General features: G+C 44.5%; 1 protein-coding gene and 1 long non-coding RNA gene across 2 annotated transcripts in view; both read left to right on the top strand.

Annotated features, from left to right (window-relative positions):
- LOC137374722 (arsenite methyltransferase-like) overlaps window positions 1–27,874 on the top strand; it is a 56,985-nt gene that overhangs the window by 2,732 nt on the left and 26,379 nt on the right. The window contains exons 2-5 of the mRNA XM_068041278.1: window positions 7,668–7,798; window positions 13,105–13,255; window positions 16,857–16,993; window positions 19,442–19,511. Of these exons, the coding sequence (XP_067897379.1) occupies window positions 7,668–7,798; window positions 13,105–13,255; window positions 16,857–16,993; window positions 19,442–19,511 (489 nt within the window). The remainder of the gene's footprint in view (window positions 1–7,667; window positions 7,799–13,104; window positions 13,256–16,856; window positions 16,994–19,441; window positions 19,512–27,874) is intronic.
- Window positions 2,674–3,755, top strand: LOC137374723 (uncharacterized). The gene is made up of 2 exons (XR_010975893.1): window positions 2,674–2,856; window positions 2,972–3,755. It is a non-coding gene; the product is annotated as an uncharacterized lncRNA (long non-coding RNA).

The raw sequence follows: 27,874 nt of genomic DNA, 5'->3' as shown, positions 1-27,874 counted from the left end.
AGTTACTGTTCCTTCTGCTACTGCAAACAGTTTCTTATTTACTGTACTAAAACCTTTCATAATTTTGAGCATTTCCATTGCATCTTCCTTGAACATCTCTGCTCAAAGGAGAACAATCCCATCTTCTCTAGTCTTTCCAGATAAATAAAGTCCCTCATCCCTGGTACCATTCTCGTAAATATCTTAGAGTCATAGAGTTATACAGCACAGAAACAGGCCGTTCGGCCCATCGTGTCTGTGCCGGCCATCAAGCACCTATCCTAATATCATTTTCCAGCACTTGGCCTGTAGCCTTGTATGCTGTGGTGTTTCAAGTGCTCATCTAAATACTTCAATGTTGTGAGGGTTCCTGCCTCTACCACCTCTTCAGGCAATGAGTTCCAGATTCCAACCACCCTCTGGGTGAAAAAGTTTTTCCTCAAATCCCCTCTAAACCTCCTGCCCCTTACCATAATTCTATGCCCCTTGGTTATTGACAACTCCACTAAGGAAAAAGGTTTCTTCCTATCTAACCACCAATGCCCCTCATAATTTTGTATACCTCAATCAGGTCCCCCCTCAGCCTTCTCTGCTCTAAGGAAAACAACCCTAGCCTATCCAGTCTCTCTTCATAATTGAAATGCTCCAGCCCAGGCAACATCCTGGTGAATCTTCTCTGCACCCTCTCCAATACAATCACATCCTTCCTATAATGTGGTGACCAGAACTGTACACAGTACTCCAGCTGCGGCCGAACTAGCATTTTATACAGCTCCATTATAACCTCCCTGGTCTTATATTCCAAGCCTCAGCTAATAAAGGCAAGTATCCCATATGCCTTCCTAACCACCTTATCTACCTCTGCTGCTGCCTTCAGTGATCTATGGACAAGTACACCAAGGTCCCTGTGACCCTCTGTACTTTCTAGGGTCCTGCCATCCATTGTCTATTCCCTTGCCTTGTTGGTCCTCCCAAAATGCATCACCTCACACTTCTCAGGATTAAATTCCATTTGCCACTGTTCCGCCCATCTTACCAGCCCATCTATATCGCCCTATAATCTAAGGCTTTCCTCCTCACTATTTATGACCCCACCAATTCTCGTGTCATCTGCAAACTTACTGATCATACCTCCTATATTCGCGTCTAAATCATTAATGTACACTACAAACAGCAAGGGTCCCAGCATCGATCCCTGCGGTACACCACTGGTCACAGGCTTCCAATCGCAAAAACAACCCTCGACCATCGCCCTCTGCCTCCTGCCGCTAAGCCAATTTTGGATCCAATTGCCCTGGATCCCATGGGCTCTTACCTTCTTAACCAATCTCCCACACGGGATCTTCTCAAAAGCCTTACTGAAGTCCATGTAGACTACATCAATTGCTTTACCCTCATCGACACATCTAGTCACCATCTCGAAAAATTCAATCAAGTTTGTTAGACGTGATCTCCCCCTGACAAAGCCAAGTTGACTATCCTTGATTAATCCTGCCTCTCCAAGTGGAGATTAATCCTGTCCCTCAGAATTTTTTCCAATAGTTTCCCAACCACTGATGTCAGACTCACCGGCCTGTAATTACCTGGTTTATCCCTACTACCCTTCTTGAATAATGGTACCACATTCGCTGTCCTCCAGTCCTCTGGTACCTCTCCTGTGGCCAGAGAGGATTTGAAAAATCGTCAAGGCCCCTGCTATCTCCTCCCTTGCCTGATATAACAGCCTGGGATACATCCCATCTGGGCCTGGGGATTTATCCACTTTTAAGCCTGCTTAAACAGCTAATACTTCCTCCCTTTCAATGCTAATTTGTTCAAGTATATCACAATCCCTCTTCCTGATCTCTACACCTACATCGTCCTTCTCCATAGTGAACACAAATGAAAAGTAATCTTTTAAAACCTCACCTATGTCCCCCGGCTCCACACACAGATTGCCACTTTGGTCCCTAATGGACCCTACTCTTTCCTTGGTTATCCTCTTGCCCTTAATATACTTATAAAATGCCTTGGGATTTTCCTTTTATCTTGGCCAGTGATTTCTCATGTCCCCTCTTCACTCTGCTAATTACTTTTTTAAGTACCTCCCTACACTTTCTATACTCCTCTAGGGCCTCTGCTGTTTTCAGCGCTCTGAATCTGCCATAAGCTGTCTTTGTTTTCCTTATGCAATCCTCTACATCCTTGACATCCAGGGTTCCCTGGACTTGTTGGTCCTACCCTTCGCCTTTATGGGAACATGTTGGCCCTGAACTCTCACTGTTTCCTTTTTGAATGATTCCCACTGGTCTGATGTCGACTTTCCTGCAAGTAGCTGTTCCTAGTCCATTTTGGCCAAATCCTGTTTTATCATATTGAAATCGGCCTTCCCCCAATTCAGTACTTTTATTTCCGGTCCCTCTTTGTCCTTTTCCACAACTACCTCAAATCGTACAGAGTTATGGTCATTATCCCCGAAATGCTCCCCCACTGACACTTCTACCACTTGTCTGGCTTCATTCCCTAGGATTAGGTCCAGCACCGCCCCTTCTCTTGTGGGACTTTCTCTGTGCTGGCTCAAAAAGCTCTCCTGTATGCAGTTTAAGAATTCCGCCCCCATTAAGCCTTCTGCACCATCTCCAAAGCATTGATCGTTTTCTTAAAATACAGTGGCCAAAATTACCCACAATACTCCAGCTAAGACTTAACTCGAGATTTCTAAAATATTTCCTGCATAAGCAAATGAGAACTCTGCTAAAAATTAATAACATTAATACAGTGTCTTCCACAACCTCAGGATATCCCAAAGCATTTTGCAGTCAATGAAGTACCTTTGAGGTATAATCGTAGGATCATAGAATGGCTTCTTTCTGTGCTGTAGCCATTCAGCCCTGTTACGTGAGTTCTTCTATTTTTTTTGTACTAAATGTTTTAAGAAATTATAGTTGGATTGTAGAAACTGATTCATCTGGAATCTTGAATAGGCTGACCTTTGTGGGTTTTGTTTTGAAAGGAATGTCACCAGAAGGTTTGGACTAAGTGTAAACAAGTTTTACAGGAAAGCAACCATTTGCAATGAACCCAGCAGGGGGTTGTGTTAAAACCTGAAGGGACTGATGTTTACAAGGAAATGACACACTGCGATTTATAGATGTCACGGGATTACTGCTGGACAGTTTTAGTTTTATTTTGAACTGTTAAAAAAGCCACTCGGTTTTGGCTAAAAACAGAGAGTTGGAATTTGCTTATTGATCTGCCAGGAGAACAGAAGATCCAGCCAGCCCATCTTGCTCTTGAAAAGCAAATCCTGTGTCAAGTGTGTTTGAAGAAATCCTGCATCTTTGAAGGAACTTTACATCGAATGTGTGAGAATTGAAACCTTTGTTGCTGCACACCTGATGTAAGACCTATGTGAAGCCTTCTGTAGCTGCATCTCTTGAAAGGCTACCCAGATTGTTCATCAATATCGCCTGGAAAGAACTGCTCTAGGAAGATTCCTAGTGTCAGCCATCTATTCGCCTTAGGGACACCTCTCCAAAGCAAAGGACTTCCATACCTTCTCTTCAGTCTAAGCTTTTTATTAATTCCATTTCTTTGTAACAGCTGTAAACAAAAATCCCTTTTTTCCCAGTTAACTGGTTTTGTCTGTCTATCTGTCTGTCTGTGAGGGCTAGGATAAAAAATAAGGGGCTTTAATATTTCAATTTGCGTGTATGTTTACTTCATTATTGGATAAGACTTGGTTTATAATAGACAGATAATTTTTATTGTTTATTAAAGAAACCTGGTTGCTGTGATTTATTCTGGGGGAAAATAGAGTATCTGACTGTTTTAGTAAGTGGGAAAATTTAAATATATGTTGTGAGCTGTGGAGAAGTGGGACTGAATTAACAGTGCACCCCTCCCATCTCCGTCGACTCCACGCCAGTTCTCTGTAAGAGCTGCTCAGCTCGTCCCACTGCCCTTTCCATGTAACCCTGCAAATTTTTTATTCAAGTTCTTATCCAATTCCCTTTTTGAAAGCCATGATTGAAATCCAGATCCGAACCCCTCACTGTATAAAAAATGTTTTTCCTCATGTCATCTTTGGTTCTTTTGTCAATCATCTTAAATGCGTGTCCTCTAGTTCTTGGCCCTGCCGCCAAAGGGAATAATTTCTCTATCTAGATCCCTCATCATTTGAACACTATAAAATCTTCTCTCGACCTTCTTTTCTCAAAGCAGAAAAACACCAACTTTTCCAGTCTATTTACATAACTGAAGCCCCTCATTCCTGGAACCATTCGCGTAAATCTTTTCCACACCCTATCCAAAGTCTACACATCCTTCCTAAAGTGCAGTGCCCAGAATTAGATGCAACACTCTAGTTGAGGCCGAACCAATATTTAATATAGGTTTATCATAACATCGTTGCTTTTTTCCTTTGTGCCTTGATTTATAAAGCCCAGGATCCTGTTTGCCTTTTTAACTGCTTTCTCAACCTGCCCTGCCACTTTCAATGGTTTATGTGCATAAACCCCCAGGTATTTCTGTCCCTGAACCTCCTTTAGAACTGTGTCCTTTATTTTATTTTGCCTCTCCTCGTTCTTCCTACTAAAGTGTGTTGCTTCACATTTCTCTACATTTCATCTGCCACCTGTCTGCCCATTATATCAGCCTATGTCCTCTTGAAGTCTATCACAATCCACACAGTTCATAATACTTCCAAGTTTTGTGTCATCTGCAAATTTTGAAACAGTGCCCTGTACACCCAAGTCTAAGTCATTAATATATATCACGAAAAGCAGTGGTCCTAGCATCACCCCCTGGGGGACACCACTTTATGCTTTCCTCCTGTCTGAAAAACAACTGTTTACCACTACTCTCTGTTTCTTGTCATAGAGTTATTTATGGCACTATTACTCAGTCAACTTTCTATCTGTGTTGCTACTGTCCCTTTTATTCCTTGGGCTTCAATTTTGTTGACAAACATATTATGTGGCATTTTATCAACACCTTTCGGAAGTCCATATGCACCACATCAACCTCATTATCCTAATCCCACTCTGTTACCTCGTCAGAATCACTGTTGTAATGTAGGTAACACAACAACCAATTTGCACCCTGCAAGGACCCATAAACAGCGATGAGGCAATCTGTTTTAGTGATGTTGATTGAGGGATAAATATTGGTCAGGACACCAAGGAGAACTCCCCTGCTCTTCTTCGAAATAGTGCCATGGCATCTTTTATGAAAGGACAGACAGGACCTTGGTTTAATGTCTCATTCAAAAGTTGGCACCTCTGACTGTACAGTGCTCACTCAAAGAAAGACATAAGTAGAGAGAGAGTCAGCCCATATTATGTGTTTAAGTGTCCGGCGTGGGACTTCAGACCAACAACCTTCTGACTCAGACAAGAGTGCTGCTACTGAGCCACACCAACAGTGCTCTAAATGGCTGTGATGTACCTCAACCGCATGATCGGGAGAGCAGCCCCTGAACTCGTGCACAATTTTTCCCACTTCCCACATCAGCCATCCTGTAGTTTATCACAGTGAGATTGGTAATTAACGGAACTGTTCCGAGTGGGCAACTCATCCCTGAAGCAAACAGAGAGGAAGAGTTTATCTCATTAGTCAGAGCCAGATTGGAATGTCTGGTGCTAGAGGTCATAGGGCAATGTCCTAACTCACTGCATTGGTCAGTCACTAAAGTTGATTTTCCCAATCTGAAACTTTCAGCTCTTGCCAGATTGAATGATGAAACTTCTCAATGAAAATTGTTACCAAACCTATTGCCGATAGAGCATGACATAAATTTCAGACAATTTTTGTTCTGAAGGACGTTGGGCTCCCTCACGTTTCAAACAAAATAACAGGCTATGCAGCCCAAGATATCTGTATTGATGTTTATGGAAGGCATAGAACAGGAGTCAGCCATTTAACCACTCCATCCTGTTCCACCATTCAATGAGATCATTGCTGATCTGCGACCTAACTACATATATCTGCCTTTGCCCCATATCCATTAATAACTTTGGTTAACAAAAAAACGTCAATCTCAGATTTAACATAAACAATTCACCTAGCACCAATTGCTGTTTTTGGAAGAGAGTAGTTTTATGCTTCCATCTACATTACTTACAGTGCCCACTATGATCGGCAAATTTGGATATGTGGCTTTCTATCTGATCATCTAAGTCGTTCAGGGAACTGGCTTGTGTCCATTGGAGGGTGGTTTGTTGTGCTAACGGGAAGCTGCGTGAATTTGATACACCTCATATGAACAGCAACTAGTTGAAACCCTAACACAGTCTTGTGGGACACCTCTAGTCACATCATGCTGATTCGAGTACCTGCCCATTATCCTTACTCTCTGTCTCCTGTCACTCAGCCAATTTCTTAACCAGGTCAGTAATTTGCATTCAATTCCACGAACCTCAACTTCAGTTAACAGTCTATCAACCTTCTGAAAATCCATATAAATAGCACCCATACCCATTCCCCTGTCCACTACTTCAGTCGCCTCTTCAAAAAATTCAATCATTGCTCAGACATGTCCTATCCTTTAAAAGTCCAAACTGCCTGTCTCTTATCTGCTGAAAATTTTCACGATGTTCAGTCACTCTATCCTTAATTATGGACACAAGTAATTTCCTGACAACAGATGACAGGCTAACTGGTCTATAATTCCCTGGTTTCCCTCTCTCACCTTTCTTAAATAGCTAAGTGACATAAGCAATTTTCCAATCTAATGGTTCGTGAATTGACAGAACTATGGAAGATTATACTTGGGGCATCTGCATTATTCCCACCTACTTCTTTTAAAACCTTGAGATGGAAGCCATCTGCTCCTTGGGATTTATCACTCTTTAGTGTCATTAACTTCTCCAATACGGTTATTTTGCTTATATTAATTTTGTTCAGTCCCTGAAGCAGTATTAGTTTCATTGGGATGTCTGGTATACTGACCTCTTCCTGTACTGTAAATACTGAAGCAAAGTACTAATGTTCAGCACGAGCCTCCTCCCATATTTTTTTCATCTAACCCTGTGAACAAATCCTTCTATTCCTTTTCCCCTTGTGTGTTTATGTAGCTTTCCCTTATTCACCTCACTACTTTTTAGTTCCACATTCTAAACATTCCCTCTGGATAAAGAAGTTTCTTCTGAATTGCCTATCAGATTTAAAAATGTAGAGGAAATGGCAACAAAAATTTAACACTGCATTTTCAGCTGTGAGACCTAGGTAGGTGAGGAAGTGTAGAGGGAGCTTCACTCTGTATCTAACAATGCTGGTCCTGCCCTGGGAGTGTTTGATGGGACAGTGTAGAGGGGGCTTCACTCTATATCTATCCCGTGCTGTACCTACCCTGGGAGTGTTTGATGAACAGTAGAGGGAGCTTTACTCTGTATCTAACAATGCTGGTCCTGCCCTGGGAGTGTTTGATGGGACAGTGTAGAGGGAGCTTTACTCTGTATCTAACAATGCTGGTCCTGCCCTGGCAGTGTTTGATGGGACAGTGTAGAGGGAGCTTTACTCTGTATCTAACCCCGGTATTTATTTATTTATTTATTTCTATTTCTTTTTTTTTTCTAACCCATGCTGTACCTGCCCTGCGAGTGTTTGATGGGACAGGGTAGAGGGAGCTTGAATCTGTATCAGTTAAGATCAATCAGCATAAAAAAACCACACAAATTCTATGAATTCTGTTCTCTCATTGGCCTCAGATTTACTATGGGAAACGGCTACAGAGATCTGAAGACTTAAACACTGATGTGTCCTGCTGCAAGAAGACTGCCCCCCAGAGTAAATCAGCACGCGATGCCATGACACTCATCCACCCGGAGATTACTCAAAGGTGCCTGTTTTTCAGGGAACTGGTTTGTGTCCATTGGAGGGTGGTTTGTTGTGCTAATGGGAAGCTGCGTGAATTTGATACACCTCATATGAACAGGAGGAAGCCATTCAGCCCCTCTATCCTTTTCTGCCATTCAGTTAGATGCTGTCCCCCAGGGCATCCCACTTTCTAACTGGTATTCAGTTCTGAGTACTGATGGGAGAGAGGGCTCCTCTGGAGAATGCAGCGAAGTCATGACCAGAGCACCATGGGTGACTCAGCTGTGCAGGGAGGGAGGGGAAAAGACAGGAGAGCAATAGTGGTAGGGGATTCTATAGTTAGGAGAACAAATAGGCATTTCTGTGGTCACAGACATGTTTCCAGGATGGTACATTGTCTCCTTGGTGCAAGGGTCATGGATATCACCGAGCAGCTACAGAGCATTCCAGAGAACGAGGGTGCACAGCCAGAGGTCATGAACCACATGGGTACCAACAATTTATGTAGAAAAAGGGATGAGGTCCTGCAGGCTGAGTTTAGGGAGTTAGGAAAGTGATAAGCAAGCATGACCTCAAGGGTAGTAATCTCCGGATTACTCCCAAGGCCACGTGCTAGTGAGTATAGAAAAAGGAGACTACACCAGATGAATGCGTGGCTGAAGAGATGGTGCAGGAGGGAGGGCTTCAGATTTCTGAGACATTGGGACCGATTCTGGGGAAGGTGGGAGCTGTACAAGCTGGACAGTCTACACCTGAACAGGACTGGGTTGAATATCCTCGCAGGAAGGTTTACTGGTGCTGTTGGAGATGGTTTACATCCGTTTGGCAGGGGGATGGGAACTTGAGGGCAGTTTCAGATAGGACAAATTCAGAACAGAGAACGGGAGGCAGAAAATTAGCGAGTGACTCTGAAAGACAGAAGAATCAAAGGTTAAAAAGTGTGCAGCACAGGAATTTGGCAGTGTTAAAAGGTATTTATTTAAATGCGAGTATAGCAAATAAAGCTGATGAGCTGAGGGCACAGATAGACACATGGCAACACAATATCATTGCTATAATGGAAACTTGGCTTAAAGAGGGGCAAAAATGGCAGCTGAACATCCCTAGGTATGAAGTTTTCAGGCAGGATAGAGAGGGAGATAAAAAAGGAGTGTAGCATTATTGGTTAAAGAATCCATTACAGCTGTGAGGAGGGATGAAATGTTAAATGAATCATAAAATGAGGGCATATGGGTTGAGCTCAAATAAAAAAGGGGCAGCCACACTACTAGGTGTGTACTATAGACCCCCAAATAGTGAGAGGGAAATAGAAGAACAAATATGTAGGCACATTTCTGAGTGCAAAAACAATAGGGCAATAATAGTTGGAGATTTCAACTACCCTAATATCAACTGGGATACAAACAGTGTGAAGGGCACAGAGGGCACAAAATTCTTGAACTGCATTCAAGGGAACATTTTTAGCCAGCACGTAACAAGCTCAATGAGAGGGGGCGCAATTCTAGATTTAGTCTTAGGAAATGAAGCTGGGCAAGTGGATGAAGTAGCAGTGGGTGACCATTTTGGAGATAGTGACCATAATAGTTAGATTTAGCATTATTATTGAAAAGGACAAGGATAGAACAGGAGTAAAAGTTATAACTTATGGGAAGGCAAATTTTATGAAGCTGAGAAGTGATCTGGCAAAAATGAACTAGATATAGCTACTTGAAGGAAAATCAGTGGCAAACGAATGGGAGGAATTCAAAAGCGAGATTCTACGGACACAGTGTAGACATGTCCCCACAAAGAGAAAGGGTGGTACTGCCAAATCTAGAGCCCCCGGTTATCTAGAAGCATACAGGGTAAGTTAAAGCAGAAGAAGAAAGCTTATGACAGTCACAAAAAACAATACTTGAGAAAGCCTAGAGAAGTATAGAAAGTGCAGAGGTGAAGTAAAAGAGGAAATTAGCAAAGGAGAGAACATGAAAAAATATTGGCAGGTAAAATCAAGGGAAACCCAAAGATATTTTATCAGTACATTACATGCAAGAGGATAACTAAGGAAAGGGTAGGGTCAATCAGAGATGTACAAGGGAACTTATGCATGGATGTGGGCAGGGTTCTTAATGAGTTTTTGTCTCTGCCTTCACAAAGGAGAGGGATGATGCAGACATTGTAGTTAAAGAGGAGGAGTGTGAAATATTAGATACAATAAGCATAATGAAAGAGGAAGTACTCAAGGGTCTGACATCCTTGAAAGCGAATAAATCACCAGGGCCGGATGGATTGCATCCCAGGCTGTTAAAGAAAGGTAGGGAGGAAATAGCAGATGCTCTGAGGATAATTTTCAAATCCTCACTAGATACAGGTGAGATACCAGAGGATTGGAGGTCTGCGAACATTGTACCATTGTTTAAAAAGGGATAGGCCAAATAATTATAGGCTGGTCAGTCTGACCTTGGTGGTGGAAAAATTATTAGAATCAATTCTGAGAGATAGGATAAACTGTCACTTAGAAAGGCACGGATTAACCAGGGATAGTCAGCATGGAGTTGCTAACGGAAGGTTGGGTCTTAACTTAATTGAATTTTTTGAGGAGGTCACAAGGAAGATTGATGAGGGTAGTGCAGTGGATGTTGTCTACATGGATTTTAATAAGGCATTTGACAAGCTCCCACATGGAAAAGGACAAAGCTAGAACAGGAGCAAAAGTTCTAATTTTTGGGAAGGTCAGACAGGTAAAAGCCCATGGGATACAGGGAATGTGGCAAGTTGGATCCAAACTTGGCTCAGTGACAGGAAACAAAGGGTAATAGTTGACGGATGTTTTTGTGAATGGAAAGTGGTTTCCAGTGGCATTCTACAGGGCTCAGTGTTGGGTCCCTTGCTATTTGTGGTGTACATTCATGATTTGGACTTAAATGTCGGAGGCATGATTGGGAAATTTGCAGGTGACACAAAAATTGGTTGTGTAGTCGATAGCGAAGAGGATAGCTGTAGACTCCAGAATGATATCAATGATTCAGTTGAGTGGGTGGAAAAGCAGCAAATGGAATTCAGTCCAGAGAAGTGTGAGATAATGCATTAGGGGAGGGCAAACAAAGCAAGGGAATACACAATAAATGGGAGGTTATTGAGAGGGGTAGAAGAAGTGAGAGACCTTGGAGTACTTGTCCACAGGTCCCTGAAGGTGGCAGGACAGGTACATAGAGTGGTGAAGAAGGCATATGGAATGCTTTCCTTTATTGGCCAAGGTATAGAATACAAAAGCAGGGATGTAATGCTGGAACTGTATAAAACACTGGTTAGGCCACAGCTGGAGTATTATATACAGTTCTGGTCACCACATGACAGGAAGGACATAATTGCACTGGGGAGAGTACAGAGGAGATTTAGAAGAATATTGCCAGGGCTGGAAAATTGCAGCTATAAGGAAAGATTTGATAGGCTAGGGTTGTTTTCCTTAGAACAGAGAGGGCTGAGGGGTGACTTAATTGAGGTACAAAATTATGAAGGGCCTAGATGGAGTAGACAGAAAGGACTTGTTTCCCCTAGTAGAGACATCAATTATCAGGAGTCACAGATTTAAGGTGATTGGTAGAAGGATTAGAGGGGACATGAGGAAAAACTTTTTCACCCAGAGGGTGGTGGGTGTCTGGAATTGACTGCCAGAAACGGTGGTGGAGGCAGAAATCCTCAACTCATTTAAAAGGTACCTGGCCCTGCACCTGAAATGCTGTAACCTGCAAGGCTATGGACCAGGTGCTGGAAGACGGGATTAGATTGGGCGGCTAGTTTTTTCAGCCGGTGCAGATATGATGGTCTCTTTAAACAACGGTACAACGTTCGCCGACCTCCAATCCTCTGGTAACTTTTCTATGATTCTATTGAATATTCAATGACTTGAGCATCCATAGCTCTCTGGGAAGAGAATTCCAGAGATTTACAACACTCTGTGTGAAGATATTTCTCATCTCCATTCTCAATGGCCGACCCCTTACTCTGAGACTGTGACCCCGTGTCCTAGATTTTCCAGCCAGGTGAAACATTTTCTCAGCATCTAACCTGACCATTCAAACTCACTACAGCAATGGCATATTGTGATCCTGTCAAGGAGTAGCGCTGGTGGCAGTCATCTGCGTCTGCCAAGAAAAGCAATTGGGTCCCTCCATGGCCTCAACCCTGCCTATCACCATGACCTCCTCCAGCCCAACAACCCTCTGAGTTCTGTGTTCCTCCAATTCTGGCCTCTTGAACATCCCTTATTTTAGTCACTCCATTATTGGCGGATATGCCTTCAGCTGCCTGGTCCCTAAACTGAGGAATTCCCTCCCTAAACCTCTCCATGACCTGGTGGTCTGGCTAATAGAACCAGTCTCGGACATGGTCAGATTAATAGGATAACCTGGGAGATGGTGATCCAGCATATTGTCCCAATTTGGGACATGGTAGTCAGGTTAATGGGACCAGTCTGGGGCCTGGTGGCTAGGCTAATGGAACCAGCATGACACAAAATGGCCAGGCTCAGGCAAGATGGTGAGTCGGCTGACATCCTACGTCAGCAGGATCGTTTCCATCCCATTCATCAGGATTCTACCTAAACCCAGGTCCAAACAGAGCAGTCACCTCCACCAAATTTATTTAATGAATATGCAATATCTGTTTTGTTTAGTGAGGTACAGTGTACTGTTATTCCATCATCCACTCCCACTCTTCTGTAACACTCACTGAACATTATTGCTAACTGGTCACAATCAGGGACAGTCGACAAACTGATTCCTTCCAGGTAACAGTAGAAACTGCCGGAAGTGCAATGAAGTTGAATATTAATTACAGTGTCTCTCTCCCCCTGCCTATCTGTTTGTCTCTATCTCCTCCCCAATTTCTCTCTATCCCTGTATTTTACCATTTCTGTCTGTATATCTCTGTCTTTCACTTCCTCTGACTCCACCATTTTGTACTTTTTTCTGTCTCTCTGTCTCTATCCCTGTCTTTCATTTTCTCTGTCTCTCTCATTCTGGATTGTCATCTCTCTCATTCTGTCTTTCTCTCTCTCTTGTCTCCTTCTCTCTGTCTCTTTGTATCTCTGTCACTCTCTCTTTCTTTCTCTGTCTGTCTCTGTCTCTATCTCACTATCTATTTGTCTGTCTCTTTTTCTTTCTGACTCTGCCTCTCTCTCTCTCTCTCTCTCTCTCACTCTCTGACTCTTTGTTACTGGCTCATTGAGTCTCTGTCTCTGTCAATCCCTCTATCTGACTTTCCCTGTCTCTCTCTGGCCTCGGTCTTTTTCAATCTGTCTGTCTCTCTTTCTTTCTGTCCCTGTTTGTTTCCTCGATTGTTTTCCAGGTATTATGGATGTGGACTTGTAGTCCCAGAGATACTGGAAGGATGTCATGTGTTGGATTTGGGAAGTGGTTCTGGCCGAGACTGCTATATCCTGAGCAAGCTGGTGGGACCCAATGGTCATGTGACTGGAGTGGACATGACAGTCGAGCTAGTAAGGCAATTGGAAAATGATTAATGCTGTAATTGTTGTGCTCTAGGATAGATTCCAGGATGAATATTTCTTCTGTTTTATTCTCCATATTTAGCGAATATTCTTGCCTCACCTCATTCCTGGGTCACTCTGGTACTGTACCTAAGTGACAATGCTTTATTTGTGAGCCAAAACAATAATGGATGGTAAGTTATTCAACTGTGAGAAACATCATAGCTGAACTCTATGCTGTCCTTAATCAACTTGCACACGCATATATTCACGCTCGCTCACACATACAGTTGTGTATGTATGTATACTTTCCAATGGGGCCGTTTGACAGTGAACATAAAAGAAGAATGCATTTTTATAACGCCTTTCACAACTTCCAGACATCCCAAAGTGCTTTACAGCCAATGAAGCACTTTTTGAAGTGTAGTCACTGTCGTAATGCAGGAAACGCAGCAGCCAATTTGCACACAGCAAGATCCCACAAACAGCAATGTGATAATGATCAAATAATCTGTTTTTGTGATTTTGATTGAGGGATAAATATTGGCCAGGACAGGGGAAAAACATCTCCTGCTCTTCAAAATAGTGCCATGAGATTTTTTACACCACCTGAGAGGGCAGACAGGGCCTCGATTTAATGTCTCACCTGAAAGACGGCACCTCCGACGGTGCAGCACTCCCTCAGTACTGCACTGGAAGCGCCAACCTGGAATATGCATTGAAGTCTCTGGAGTAGGTCTCAAAATGTTCTGCATCAGAAATCCGAATACTACACACTGAGCCACGGTTGACAAGTTATACATGTGAGTGTTGAGTGAGGACAGGGTCAGGCTGGACGATTATGTTCCCCCCCCTCCCCCACCACACTCGCACCACTTACAATCTAACATTGAAGGGGAAGGGGAGGAGGGATAGGGAGGGGAAGGAGAAGGAGGGGTAGTACTGGTGGGGAAGAGGATGGAAGGAGATGGAGAGGGAAGAGGGGTAGGGAAGGCTCGTTGAGGAAGAATAGAAGAGGGTATCGGGGTAGGTAGAGGAGGTAGGTTGGAGGAGGAGAGGTGGGAGAAGGCTTAGGGAGGGGGAGGAATGGTGAGGGTAGGAGAGGGGAAGGAGGTGTAGGGGTGTGGGAAGGAGAAAGATAGAGAGGAGAGAGGGATGTGGGGAGAAAGGGGGAGGGAAGAATAATTGCTCTAGTCTCTCAATGTGACACATTGTAAGTTTACTCAAAAAGGGGATTCTGATGCCGTTACCCATACCAAGCAGTTCAATTCTTTCACCCCTCATAGACCTGGGTTCAAATCCAGCCCAGCTTGATGGCAAGTTTGGTTATGTAATATCTAATAAAATACAGCACAATTTCGCCAACAGCAGGGCAGCCAAAATACTACAATCCACTAAATACAACAAAGGTGCCCAAGACCAGATTGGTCTAACAAACAATTTTGTTTTTGATTCATTCATGGGATGTGGGTGTCGCTGGCCTGGCCAGCATTTATTGTCCATCCCTAATTGCCCTTGAGAAGGTGGTGGTGAGCTGCCTCCTTGAACCGCTGCAATCCATGTGGGGTAGGTACACCCACAGTGCTGTTAGGAAGGGAGTTCCAGGAATTTGACCCAGCGACAGTGAAGGAACGGCGATATAGTTCCAAGTCAGGATGGTGTGTGACTTGGAGGGGAACTTGCAGGTGATGGTGTTCCTATGCATCTACTGCCCTCATCCTTCGAGGCGGTAGAGGTTGCGGGTTTGGAAGGTGCAGCTGAAGGAGACTTGGTGAGTTGCTGCAGTGCATTTTGTAGATGGTACACACTGCTGCCACTGTAATCGATAATGGAGGGAGTGAATGTTTGTGGATGGGGTGCCAATTAAGTGGGCTGCTTTGTCCTGGATGGTGTCGAGCTTCTTGAGTGTTGTTGGAGCTGCACACATCCAGGCAAGTGGAGAGTATTCCAGCACACTCCTGACTTGTGCCTTGGTGGTGGACAGGTTTTGGAGAGTCAGGAGGTGAGTTACTCACTGCAGAATTCCCAGCCTCTGACCTGCTCTTGTAGCCACGGTATTCATATGGCTACTCCAGTTCAGTTTCTGGTCAATGGTGACCCCCCAGGATGTTGATAGTGGGGGATTCAGTGATCAGAATGCCATTGTATGTCAAGGGGAGATGGTTAGATTCTCTCTTGTTGGAGATGGTCATTGCCTGGCACTTGTGTGACGCAAATGTTACTTGCCATTTATCAGCCCAAGCCTGAATGTTGTTCAAGCCTTGCTGCATATGGACATGAGCTGCTTCAGTATCTGAGGAGTCACGAATGGTGCTGAATATTCTGTAATCATCAGTGAACATCCCCACTTCTGACCTTATGATGGAGGGAAGGTCATTGATGAAGCAGCAGAAGATGGTTGGGCCTATCCTGAGGAACTCCTGCAGTGATGTCCTGGGACTGAGATGATTGACCTCCAACAACCATAACCATCTTCCTTTGTGCTCGGTATGACTCCAACCAGTGGAGAATTTTCCCCCTGATTCCCACTGACTTCAGTTTTGCTAGGGCTCCTTGATGCCATAATCGGTCAACTGCTGCCTTGATGTCAAGGACAGTCGCTCTCACCTCACCTTTCTTTGTTCATATTTGGACCAAGGCTGTAATGAGGTCAGGAGCTGAGTGTATTCATTAAAGAACCATGCCCATGTCTTCTGCCTCCACACACAGGTTCTCCCTGATATTTTGGGCCAATATTTGTCCCTCATGCAAAATCATTAAACAAACAGATCATCTGGTCATTATAGGAGCTTGCTGTGCACACATTGGTGGCCATGTTTCTTACCACAGAGACCACACTTCAAAAAGTACTTCATTAACTGGAAAGCCTTTTTGGATGTCCTGAGCTCATGAAAGGTGTTATAAAAATACAGGTCTTGTTTTCTTTAACGTTGGCTGGTAGGACTGCTCTACCTAAATTTCGACATGAAATGAGTTTGGGCTGTCTTACCCCAGTTTATGTGACTGCACGAAAGTGAACACATTTGGCTTGAAATGGGCTATCAAACAGAATAACTGGCACAGGAAATGGAAAACTGATGCAATAGAGAGCTCCCCTTCATTTAAGGCTGAAGCATATTGTTGGGCAATGTAGAGGGAGCTTTACTCTGTATCTAACCCATGTTGTACCAGCCTTGGGAGTGATTGATTGGACAGTGTAGAGGGAGCTTTACTCTGCATCTAACCCTGTGCTGTACCTGCCCTAGGAGTGTTTGATGGGACAGTGTAGAGGGAGTTTTACTCTGTATCTAACCCACACTGTACCTGCCTTGGGAGTGTTTGATGGGTCACTGTAGAGGGAGCTTTACTCTGTATCTAACCTGTTTTTTTTAGAGGGAACTTTACTCTGTATCTAATGCTTTTTTAAAAATAAGGTGGCCTTTATACCCCAGGCCCCTTTTATATATTTTATGTCGAAGGGGCCTTTATTCCTCAGGCCCTTTATATCTAACCCATGCTGTACCTGTCCTGGGAGCGTTTGATGGAACTGTGTAGAGGGAACATTACTCTGTATCTATTTAGTGTTGTGAATGATCAGCTGTTTCCAAACTCCACATCTGTTTTACTCGAGATCCAACTCGCAAGCAAGTACATCTCATATCATCAGGAGAAGTTTGGATACAAGGAAGCAAACATAGAGTTTGTCCAGGGATACATTGAGAAGCTGGGAGATACTGGGATTCAGAACAACAAATTTGATGTTCTCATGTAAGTCAACAACAAATCTGCTTGATCTGTGTTCAATGCCTTTTTATAATGTGGCTGCTTATTATTTTGGCCAATTCTTTCCTGCACTCTCCTGAAGATACTGGCTGTTGCTTTACAATGGTTTCATCAATCATGGGTAACCTCCCCAGTGCTTCCTTCAAGTGACCATTCTTCATTGGTATGCCTAGACCATAAGTGCAGGCAGGTATCACAACTGAGACCAATCTAGGCCTTCATGTCTCCAACACCGATTGGAGGAAAACAACTCCCTACAGTGTTGAGGCCCAATGTATACTTTCCATTGGGACATTCCTGCTTATATCAATGTCCTGGGAGAAGTACTACATTCAGTTCTGGCCAAGAAACCTCAGGAAGAATATATTGGCTCTGGAGGGAGTGCAGCGCAGGTTCACTAGAATGATGAAAGGATGAAAGGTCACAGACCTGAAACTCTGTTTCTCTCTCCACAGATGCTGCCAGACCTGCTGTGTATTTCCATCACTTTCTGTTTTTATGTCAGATTTCCAGCATCAGCAGTATTTTGCTTTTATTCACTAGAATGATACTGGGTGGTGAGAAGAAAATTGCAAATGTAGCCTCACTATTCAAGAAAGGAGGGAGGGGAGAAAATGGAGAACTACAGACCAATTAGCCTGACATCAGGCCTTGGAAAAATGCTGGAACCCATTGTTACGAAATTGTCAACAAGGCACTTAGAAAATCACAGTATGATCAGGCAGAGTCAACATGGTTTTATAAAAGGGAAATCATGCTTGTCAAATCTGTTAGAGTTTTTGATATTGTAACTGGCAGGGTAGATTAAAAGGGAACCAATGGATGTGGTATATTTGGATTTCCAAAAGGCATTCGACGAGGTGCCACACAAAAGAGTAAGAGCTGATAGAATTGGGGGTAATATATTAGCATGGATAGAGGATTGACTAATGAACAGAAAGCAGAGAGTAGGGATAAACGGAGCATTTTCAAGTTGGCAGACTGTGACTAGTGGAGTGCCGCAGGGATCAGTGCTGAGGCCACGGCTTTTACAATCTATATTAATGACTTAGGTGAAGGTGCGGAGAGTAATGTATCCAAGTGTATTGACGATACAAAGCTACTTGGGTCATTAAACTATGAGGAGGACACAAAGAGGCTGTAAAAGGCTATAGACAGGTTAAGTGAGAAGATAACAAGATGGAGTATAAAGGGAGGAAATGTGAGGTCATTCACTTTTTGGTAGGAGAATAGAAATCAGAATATTTTTTAAATGATGAGAAAATTTTAAATGTTGGTGTTCAGAGAGCTTTGGGTACAAGGAACACAGGAAGTTAGCATGCAGGTACAGCAAGCAATTAGGAAGGCAAATGGCATGTCGGTCTTTATTGCAAGGGAATGGAGTTTTAAAAAAAAAGAAGTCCTGTGACAATTGTACAGGGATTTGATGAGACCACACCTGGAATGCTGTGTGCATGTTTCATCTCCATATCTAAGGTAGGATATATTGCCTTGGAGGCAGTACAGCGAAAGTTCACTAGATTGATTCCTGGGATGACGGGGTTGTTCTTTGGAGTTTAGAAGAATGAGAGGTGATCTCATTAAAATATATATGATTCTGAAGGGGCTTGACAGGGCAGACACTGAGATTGTTTCCCCTGGCTTGGGATCTCGAACTAGGAGTCACGGTCTCAGAATAAGGGTTGGCCATTTGGAACTGAGATGATGAGAACTTTCTTCACTCAGAGGGTTGTGAATCTTTGGAATTCTCTACCCCCGAGAGCTGTGGAGGCTCAGCCTTTGAGTATGTTTCAGGCTGAGGTCGATAGATTTTTGGACTGTAATGGAATCAAAGGATATGGGGATAGGGCGGGAAAGTGGAGTTGAGGTCAAAGATCAGCCATGATCATATGGAATGCCGGAGCAGGTTCGAGGGCTGTATGGCCTACTCCTGCTCCTATTTCTCACGTTCTTATAAATTATGAGGACAGTTTGCATCAACGTCATTTATATTCCCTTGAGTTTATCAGATTGAGGGGTGATCTGATTGAAGTATTTAAATAAGGTGTTGAAGATGATTCAAAGTTTTGATATGTTGGTGGGGGAGTCAAGAACAAGGGAACGTATTCTTAAAATTAGAAGCACCCCATTCAGGGGAGAAATTAGTGAGCACTTTTTTACTCAAATTGTTGTGGAAACCTGGGACTCTCTCCAAAGGGCCCAGGATGTTGGGGGTCAGTTGGAGCTTTCGAGACTGAGATTGATAGATTTTTATTGGGTAAGGGTATCAAAGAATAGGAGCTAAGGCAAGTAAATGGAGTTGAGTTACAGATCAGCCATATTCTTGCTGGATAGCAGAATAGGCTCAAGGGGCCGAATGGCCTCCTCTTGTTGTTCTAAGCCAATCAAGTGCATTTTCAACTTCCTAACATCTTCATTTGTACTTTATTTCAGCTCGAACTGCGTCATCTGCCTGTGCCCAGACAAAAAGGCAGTCTTTGAGGAGGCATACCGGGTGCTTAAGGTGGGTACTGTGCTCTTGCTGGGGTCTGGGTCGATTACTGTTCCAATCATTAACTGCCTCGTGTGCTGAGAGCTTGTGAGAGGCCCAGAGATGTTCATGTATAAAATGTTTTGCCACCGAAACCGTTATCTCACTCAAGTGCCCAACTCGTTTGTGAATTCACTCTACAGCAGCTCCCAAACCACCGACCTCTACCACTTAGAAGGACAAGGGTAGCAGATGCATGGGAACACCACCACCTGCAAGTTCCCCTTCAATCCACACACTGTCCTGACTTGGAACTATATTGCCGTTCCTTCACTGTCACTGGGTCAAAATCCTGGAACTCCCTTCCTAACAGCACTGTGGGTGTACCTACCGCAAATGGACTGCAGCGGTTTAAGAAGGTGGCCGGGCAATAAATGCTGGCCTTGCGAGTGACACCCACATCCTGCAAATGAATTTAAAAAAGCCGGTAGGGGTACTATGCAGAGTCCAGGCACTTTCCTGCACTCAAAACTCGTTCTGTCCTCACCCAATGTTTATAGCAGGTATGTAAATAATCAGGAGAAACCATGGCTGATATTTTTTTTGACCTCCTTATCCCCAGGAGCAATGCATGGTCAAGATTGGGAGTTAAGTGAGTAGAGGGCTATAAGAGGAAGGTTGTGAGGTGTGTGGGGAAGGGGGAGGGGGGGGAGTGGTGGGCAGGAGGCGGTGGGGTGCAGATCTGCCCTTAGCAGATACTCCTGTGTTCCCCCCAGCATCAATTATAATTGGCAATTCTCCCAGCGTTAATCATAGTTGGCCATCTGCCATCCTGATGACAGTTAACTTTTGGCGAAAGGAAACTCAAGGTAGAGAGTAAGATTGATCTGAAAGACTAGACATGGAGAGAAAAGACACTTAAAGTGCACTTTGATGCCTCCTCCTCTCCCCCACACACCCATCTGCAGTGGGTTCCTGCAGTGACTAGGAAGATCCCAGGTTTAATTTCTGTTCTGCGCTGAATTTGCTGATCCCAGCCTGGGTAACATATAGTTTGAGTCTCCTGTGCCTAGTGGACAATTTCTTTGACTGATCCCTGTGCAGAGCAAGATATTTGATTCACATCAGAGATTCATCACAGCTCACAACCAGAGTTGCCAACTTTGTTTGGACATATTCCTGGAACCTCCAACCACCCCACCCGGTCAAACAGCCTTTTGAATATTTTGATAACTGCTTAAAACAAAAGTGTTCAAAGGAATTTATTTTCAAAGGCCCAATTGATTTTTCTCTCCTGGGTTTACTTCCTGTAGTCTCCAGGAGATTAATCTTTAATTCCTGGAGACTCCAGGACAATCCTGGAGGGTTGGCAACCCAAGCAGCCGACTGTGATTTCCCACAGTTGATATTTATATTTGTAAGTCTGTAACAGACTTGCCTTGTCTCAGGAATGGTTTCTCTACCAAAAAGCATTTATATGGGGCAGGTTGTTAGCATGACTCGTGAATCATTTTGTGTGCACAGCCTTTAGTCTAGAACATAAGATCATAAGAAATAGGAGCAGGAGTAGACATTACAGTCCCTCATGATGGGATTTAAAGTCAACTCTGGATGAATAGTTCAGTCCTTTGGCTTACTAGTCCAGTAACTTGACCACCATTCTACCAAATCCCATATGGCCATCTATGGACAAAATAATGGGGAGGCAGTTGTGTAATGGTAATGTCACTAGATTAGGAACCCAGGGTCCTAGGCCTAGGTCTCTGGGAATGTGGGTTTGAATCCCACTATGGAAAAAAGGTGAAATTTAAATTCAATTAATAAATCAGGAATTAAAAGATAGTCTAATGGTGACCATGAAATCATTGCGAATGTTATAAAAACCCAAGTGGTTCACTAATGTCCTTCAAGGATCAGAATCTGCTGTCTTTACCTGGTCTGGCCTAGATGCAACTCCATACCCATAGTAATGTCGTTGACTCTCAACTGCCCTCTGAAATGGTCTAACAAGCCACTCAGTTGGATTAAACCACTACAAAGTGTAAGGAAAAAGGAATGAAACCGGACAGACCACCTGGCATCGACTGAGGCACTGGAAACAACAATGGCAAACCCAGCCCCATCAACCCTGCAAAGTCCTCCTGGGGGCTTGTGCCAAAATTGGGAGAGCTGTCCCACAGACTAGTCAAGCAACAGCCCGACAGTCATACGCACAGAATCATACCTTACAATGTCCCTGACACCACCATCACCATCCCTGGGTATGTCCTGACCTACCAGAGGTGGTGGCACAGTGTTTTAGTTTTTTTAGTTTTAGTTTTAGTTTAGTTTAGAGATACAGCACTGAAACAGGCCCTTCGGCCCACCGAGTCTGTGCCGACCATCAACCACCCATTTATACTAATCCGACACTAATCCCATATTCCTACCACATCCCCACCTGTCCCTACATTTCCCTACCACCTACCTATACTAGTGACAATTTATAACGGCCAATTTACCTACCAACCTGCAAGTCTTTTGGCTTGTGTGAGGAAACCGGAGCACCCGGAGAAAACCCACGCAGACACAGGGAGAACTTGCAAACTCCACACAGACAGTACCCAGAATTGAACCTGGGTCGCTGGAGCTGTGAGGCTGCGGTGCTAACCACTGCGCCACTGTGCCGCCCTCCCGAGTGGTATACACTCGGGAGGGAGTTGCCCTGTGAGTCCTCAACATCGATTCCAGACCCCATGAAGTCTCATGGCATCAGGTCAAACATGGGCAAGAAAACCTCCTGCTGATTACCACCTACTGCTCCCTGCCTCGGTTGATCAATCAGTACTTCTCTAAGTTGAACAGCAATTGGAGGAAGCACTGAGGATATCAAGGACCCAAAATGTATTCTTGGTGGGGGACTTCTGTAGCACCACTGCTGGCCGAGTCCTAAAAGACATAGCCGCTAGACTGTGTCTGCAGCAGGTGGTAAGAGAACCAACAAGAGGGGAAAACCTACTTGACGTCGTCCTCAACAATCTGCCTGTTATACATGCATCTGTCCATGACAGCATTGGTTGGACTGACCCCACACAGTCCTTGCGGAGACAAAGTCCTCACTTTGAGAATACCCACCATCGTGTTGTGTGGCACCAGCACTGTGCTAAATGGGATAGAATTCAAACCAAACTAGCAACTCAAAACTGGGCATCCATGAGATGTTATGGGCCATCAGCAGCAGCAGAATTATATTCAACCACAATCTGTAACTTCATGACCCCACATATCTACAATTACTATCAAGCCAGGGGACCAACCTTGGTTCAATGAAGAGTGCAGGAGGGCATGCTAGAAGCAGCACAAGGCTTAGATCAAAATGAGGTGTCAGCCTGGTGAAGCCACAACACAACCAATGGATCAGATCTAAGCTCTGCAGTCCTGCCACATCCAGCCATGAATGGTGGTGGACAATTGAACAACTAACTGGAGGAGGTGGCTCCACAAATGTCCCCATTCTCAACGTTGGGGGAGCCCAGCACATCAGTGCAAAAGACAAGGCTGAAGCATTTGCATCCACCTTCAGCCAGAAAGGCCAAGTGGATGATCCATCTCGGCCTCCTCCTGAGGTTCCCAGCATCACAGATGCCAGTTTTCAGCCAATCGATTCACTCCACATGATATCAAGAAATGGCTGAATCCACTGGATACTGCAAAGGCTATGGGTCCTGACAATATTCCGGCAATAGCACCGAAGACTTGTGCTCCAGAACTAGCCTCATCCCGAGCCAAGCTGTTCCAGTACAGCTACAACACTGGCATCTATCTGGCAATGTGGAAAATTGCCCAAGTATGTCCTGTACACAAAAAGCAGGACAAATTAAACCAGGTCAATTACTGCCCTATCAGTCAACTCTCAATCATCAGCAAAGTGATGGAAGGGTGGTCCACAGCACTATCAAGTGGCACTTGCTCAGAAATAACCTGCTCACTGATGCTCTGTTTGGGTTCCGCCAGGGTCCAAACATGGGCAAAAGAGGTGAGAGTAACTGCCCTTGACATCAAGACAGCATTTGACTGAGAATGGCATCAAGGAGCCCTAGCAAAACTTGACTCAGTGGGAATGAGGGGAAAAACTCTCTGCTGGTTGGAGTCATACCTACCACAAAGAAAGCTGGTTGTGGTTTTTGGAGGTCAATTATCACAGTCCCAGGACATCACTGCAGGAGTCCCTCAGGGTAGTGTCCTAGGTCCAACTATCTTCAGCTGCTTCATCAATGACCATCCATCTATCAAAAGGTCAGAAGTGGAGATATTCGCTGCTGATTGCACAATGTTCAGCACCATTCGCGACTCCTCAGATAATGAGGCAGTCCGTGTCCAGATGCAGCAAGACCTGGACAACATTCAGGATGGGGCTGATAGGTGGCAAGTCACATTCACGCCACACAAATGCTAGACAATGACCATCTCAAACAAGAGAGAATCTAACCATCTCCCCTTTAATGTTCAGTGCCTTTACCGTTGCTGAATCTCTTACTATCAACAGCCTGAGATTACTATTGACCAGAAACTAAACTGGACCAGCCACATAAATACCATGGCTAAAAAAGCAGGCCAGAGGCTGGGAATTCTATGGCAGTAACTCACCTCCTGACTCCTCAATGCCTGTCCACTTGCCTGCATGGGTGCAGCTCCAACAACACTCAAGAAGCTCGACACCATCCAGGACAAAGCAGCCCGCTTGATTGGCACCTCATCCACCACCTTCAACATTCACTCCCTCCACCACTGACGCACAGTGGCAGCAGTGTGTACCATCTACAAGATTCACTGCAGCTACTCACCAAGACTCCTTCGACAGCACCTTCCAAACCCGCAGCCTCTAACTCCTAGAAGGACAAGGGCAGCAGAAGCATGGGAACACCACCACCTGCAAGCTCCCCTCCAAGCCACACACCATCCTGACTTGGAACTATATCGCCGTTCCTTCACTGTTGCTGGGTCAAAATCCTGGAACTCCCTTCCTAACAGCACTGTGGGTGTACCTGCACTAGATGGACTGCAGTGGTTCAAGAAAGCAGCTCACCACCACCTTCTCAAGGGCAATTAGAGATGGGCAACAAATGCTGGTCTTGTCAGTGATGCCCACATCCCATGAATTGAATAATTAAAAAAGGACTCCCATCACTCGTGGCTACTTAGACAGGTTACCAATAGCTGCTTGTTAGGCAATTGATTAGGTAATTTATTGATAATTTATTCAGTAATTCTGCAAGATAATAGGGTTCAAAGGCATTTATTGACTTTCATAAAAATTAAGCATACAATAATAACTACCCACACAAACAGTGCAAGTTGCTGGAAAATTCACCACGTTACAGTTCTCGAGCTCAAAGAGTTAATGGCTGATCAGGACTTGTCCTACTTCAAAAGTGCCTCATTGGCTGTGAGGTGCTTTGGGAGGTCCTGTGGTCATGAAAGGTGCTATATAAATGCAAGTCTTTCTTTCTTGCTGCATTCTGAAGTACGTATTCTAAAACCCCTTTTTTTATACCGTTCATCCACTCTGGCTACATGAGCATCCGCAGATTTCAAAGTATTACCTCATCCGATTAACTGACGTCCCTTCAGTTTGAACAGGAAAGCTCCCCAAGACTTCCCCTTGACTGTATTGCCAATCAAGTCAATCAACCAGAGACAGTTATAGGGAACAAAGGCCCTTTACAGGGATGCTACACACGATGAGGAAACATGGCTTCTCAACTTGATCATCAAAGCATGTCCACAGCTATCTCACTGCCAAGATCTGTGAAGCTCTCAAGGCTACACCAACAAAGATGGCTTGTGGCTGCTGCAGACTCTCGTTATCAGATAAAACACTGTTTTTGTATTTCAGTTCATTGGAAACGAAACTGAAACTGACATTTCCAGCCTTACAAAGTATTATGACGTATTTACAGTGCAGAATTACATGGAATATACAGCACAGAAATAGGCCATTCAGCCCAACCACTCTGTGCCGGCATTTATGCTCCACTCTATGCTCCTCCCTCATTTAATTCTATCAGCAAAACCCTCTATTCCCTACTCCTTCATATGCTAATCGTGTTTCCCCTTAAATGCATCAATACCATTTGACTCAACTACTCTCTGTGGTAGTGAGTTCTCACCACTCTGGGTCAAGAAGTTGCCTCTGACTTCTCCATTGGATTTCTTGATGACTATCTTATATCGATGACCTCTAGTTTTTCTCTTTTGCACATTCTCTGTCTATTCTATCAAAACCTTTCGTAAGTCTAAAGACGCCTTTCGGCCACCCATCAGCCTTAAATAGGAACTTACGAACATACGAATTAGGAACAGGAGTAGTCCACTCGGCCCTTTGAGCCAACTCCGCCTTTCAATATGTTCAGTGCTGAACTGATTACTCCACATTTCCACCTACCCCCAATTAACCTCCCACCCCCTTGCTTATCAAGAATCTGTCTCCCTCTTCCTTAAAAATATTCAAAGACTCTGCTTCCATCGCCTTTTGAGGAAGAGAATTCCAAAGACTCAAGACCCTCGGAGAAAACATTTCTCCTCATCTCTGTCTTAAATGGGTGACCCCTTATTTTTAAACAGTAACCCCTAGTTCTAGATTATCCCACAAGGGGGAAATATCCTTCCCATATCCACCCTGTCAAGACCCCTCAGGATCTTATATGTTTCGACCAAACCTTCTCTTTCAAAGAAAAAAGGGACGCAGCCCATTCATCCTGTCAGGCAAGTCCCCCACCTGCCAAGACTGAGGCACACATTATGTCGCCACATGAACATTAAACTTAAAATTGCAGTGAAGGTGGTAGCCCCCCACCAGTGGTGAAAGAAAGAAAGACCGCAGGAGGTCACAGAGACAGGGCAGTGGCAGGAGACAGTCCCTTGCAGTGTCCCTGAGTGTCTCAGTGGGTCAGGCCATGTTCAAACCAGCTCCCCAGAGGAGATTCATTGGCACTGCGGGCAGATGACTGAGGTCTACCTGGCCGAGACTTTCTTTGGAAAGTTAGGAGACTCAGGGAATTAATTAAATGGATTTTTCCCTGGTGAGGCTCAGCGAGCCAACCCAGTATTGCAAGAGTTAGCACATGCTGCCCAGTCTGAAAGTGAAGCAGAGGGAGTCCCTGATTGCTACTATTTAAAGAATGAGGTACTGATGAGGAAATGGAGTTCTCCTCACAGACCTGAGGGCAAGGAGTGGACAGTCATTCACCGGTTAGTGGTGTTGAATAGGTACCGGGGAGAAATATTAAGAAGGGCCCACAGTAACTGTACACACTGTATACGAAAGACCAAAGCCCGCATAAGACAGCAGTTTGACTGTCCAAAACTCCATAAAGATGTGGTGGAGTACTACAGGAGTTGCCACATGTGCCAGGTTGAGAGGAAAACCCAATCTACAGTGAAACCTGCACCCCTAAGTCCTGTACTGGTGTTAGGAGGAGCCTCCAGCAGAGGGCTGGTGAACTGTAAGGGACCCCCACTGAGAACAAAAGGCAACAGGCAGGCACAAGGCTGGCAAAAGTTTAGAAAGAGAAAGGGAAAATGTGACCAAGAGGGCAGGTTAAAGAAAATCCAGGAAGGATCACGGATGAAAACCCCTACTGTCTAGTCAACCACGCCTGAAAAATATGAAAAGTTAGACCCCACATCCTCCTATGTAAATGCAGATTCTAGAAGCATCTCGCTAGAGTTGCTGACAGCATTTACAGAAACCTGCAGAGACAAAGAAAGACCTCTAGGTGACAGAGAAACCGTGAGGGTAATGCCCCACCTTGTCGAAGTGCCACAGGAGAGTGCAGCCAAGTCTGCACAAAGGCCTACAGGTAGGAGTGTTCCAGAGAACAAAGGGGAGAGAAACAGAGACACCTCCCCCACAGTCAGCGGAAAAGGGAACCACCCATCCCCTGAAGTCAAAAGTCTTTGCTTGACTTTGGAGAGTCTTTGGAGAGGGTACAGAGGAGGTTTACCAGGATGTTGCCTGGTCTGGAGGGCATTAGCTATGAGGAGAGGTTGGAAAAACTCAGATTGTTTTCACTGGAACGACGGAGGTGGAGGGGCGACATGATAGAGGTTTACAAAGTTATGAGAGGCATGGACAGAATGGATAGTCAGAAGCTTTTTCCCAGGGTGGAAGAGTCAGTTACCAGGGGTCATAGGTTTAAGGTGCGATGGGCAAAGTTTAGAGGGGATGTCCGAGGCAAGTTTTTTACGCAGAGGGTGGTGAGTGCCTGGAACTTGCTGCCAGGGGAGGTGGTGGAAGCAGATACGATAGCGACGTTTAAGAGACATCTTGACAAATATATAAATAGGAAGGGAATAGAGGGAATAGAATAAACACCAGTACAGGACTTAGGGGTGCAGGTTTCACTGTAGATTGG

The sequence above is a fragment of the Heterodontus francisci genome, chromosome 10 (assembly GCF_036365525.1).
Source record: "Heterodontus francisci isolate sHetFra1 chromosome 10, sHetFra1.hap1, whole genome shotgun sequence".
Taxonomy (NCBI): Eukaryota; Metazoa; Chordata; class Chondrichthyes; order Heterodontiformes; family Heterodontidae; genus Heterodontus; species Heterodontus francisci.
The sequence above is the reverse complement of the archived record's forward strand: the minus strand, read 5'-3'. Positions and strand labels throughout refer to the sequence as shown.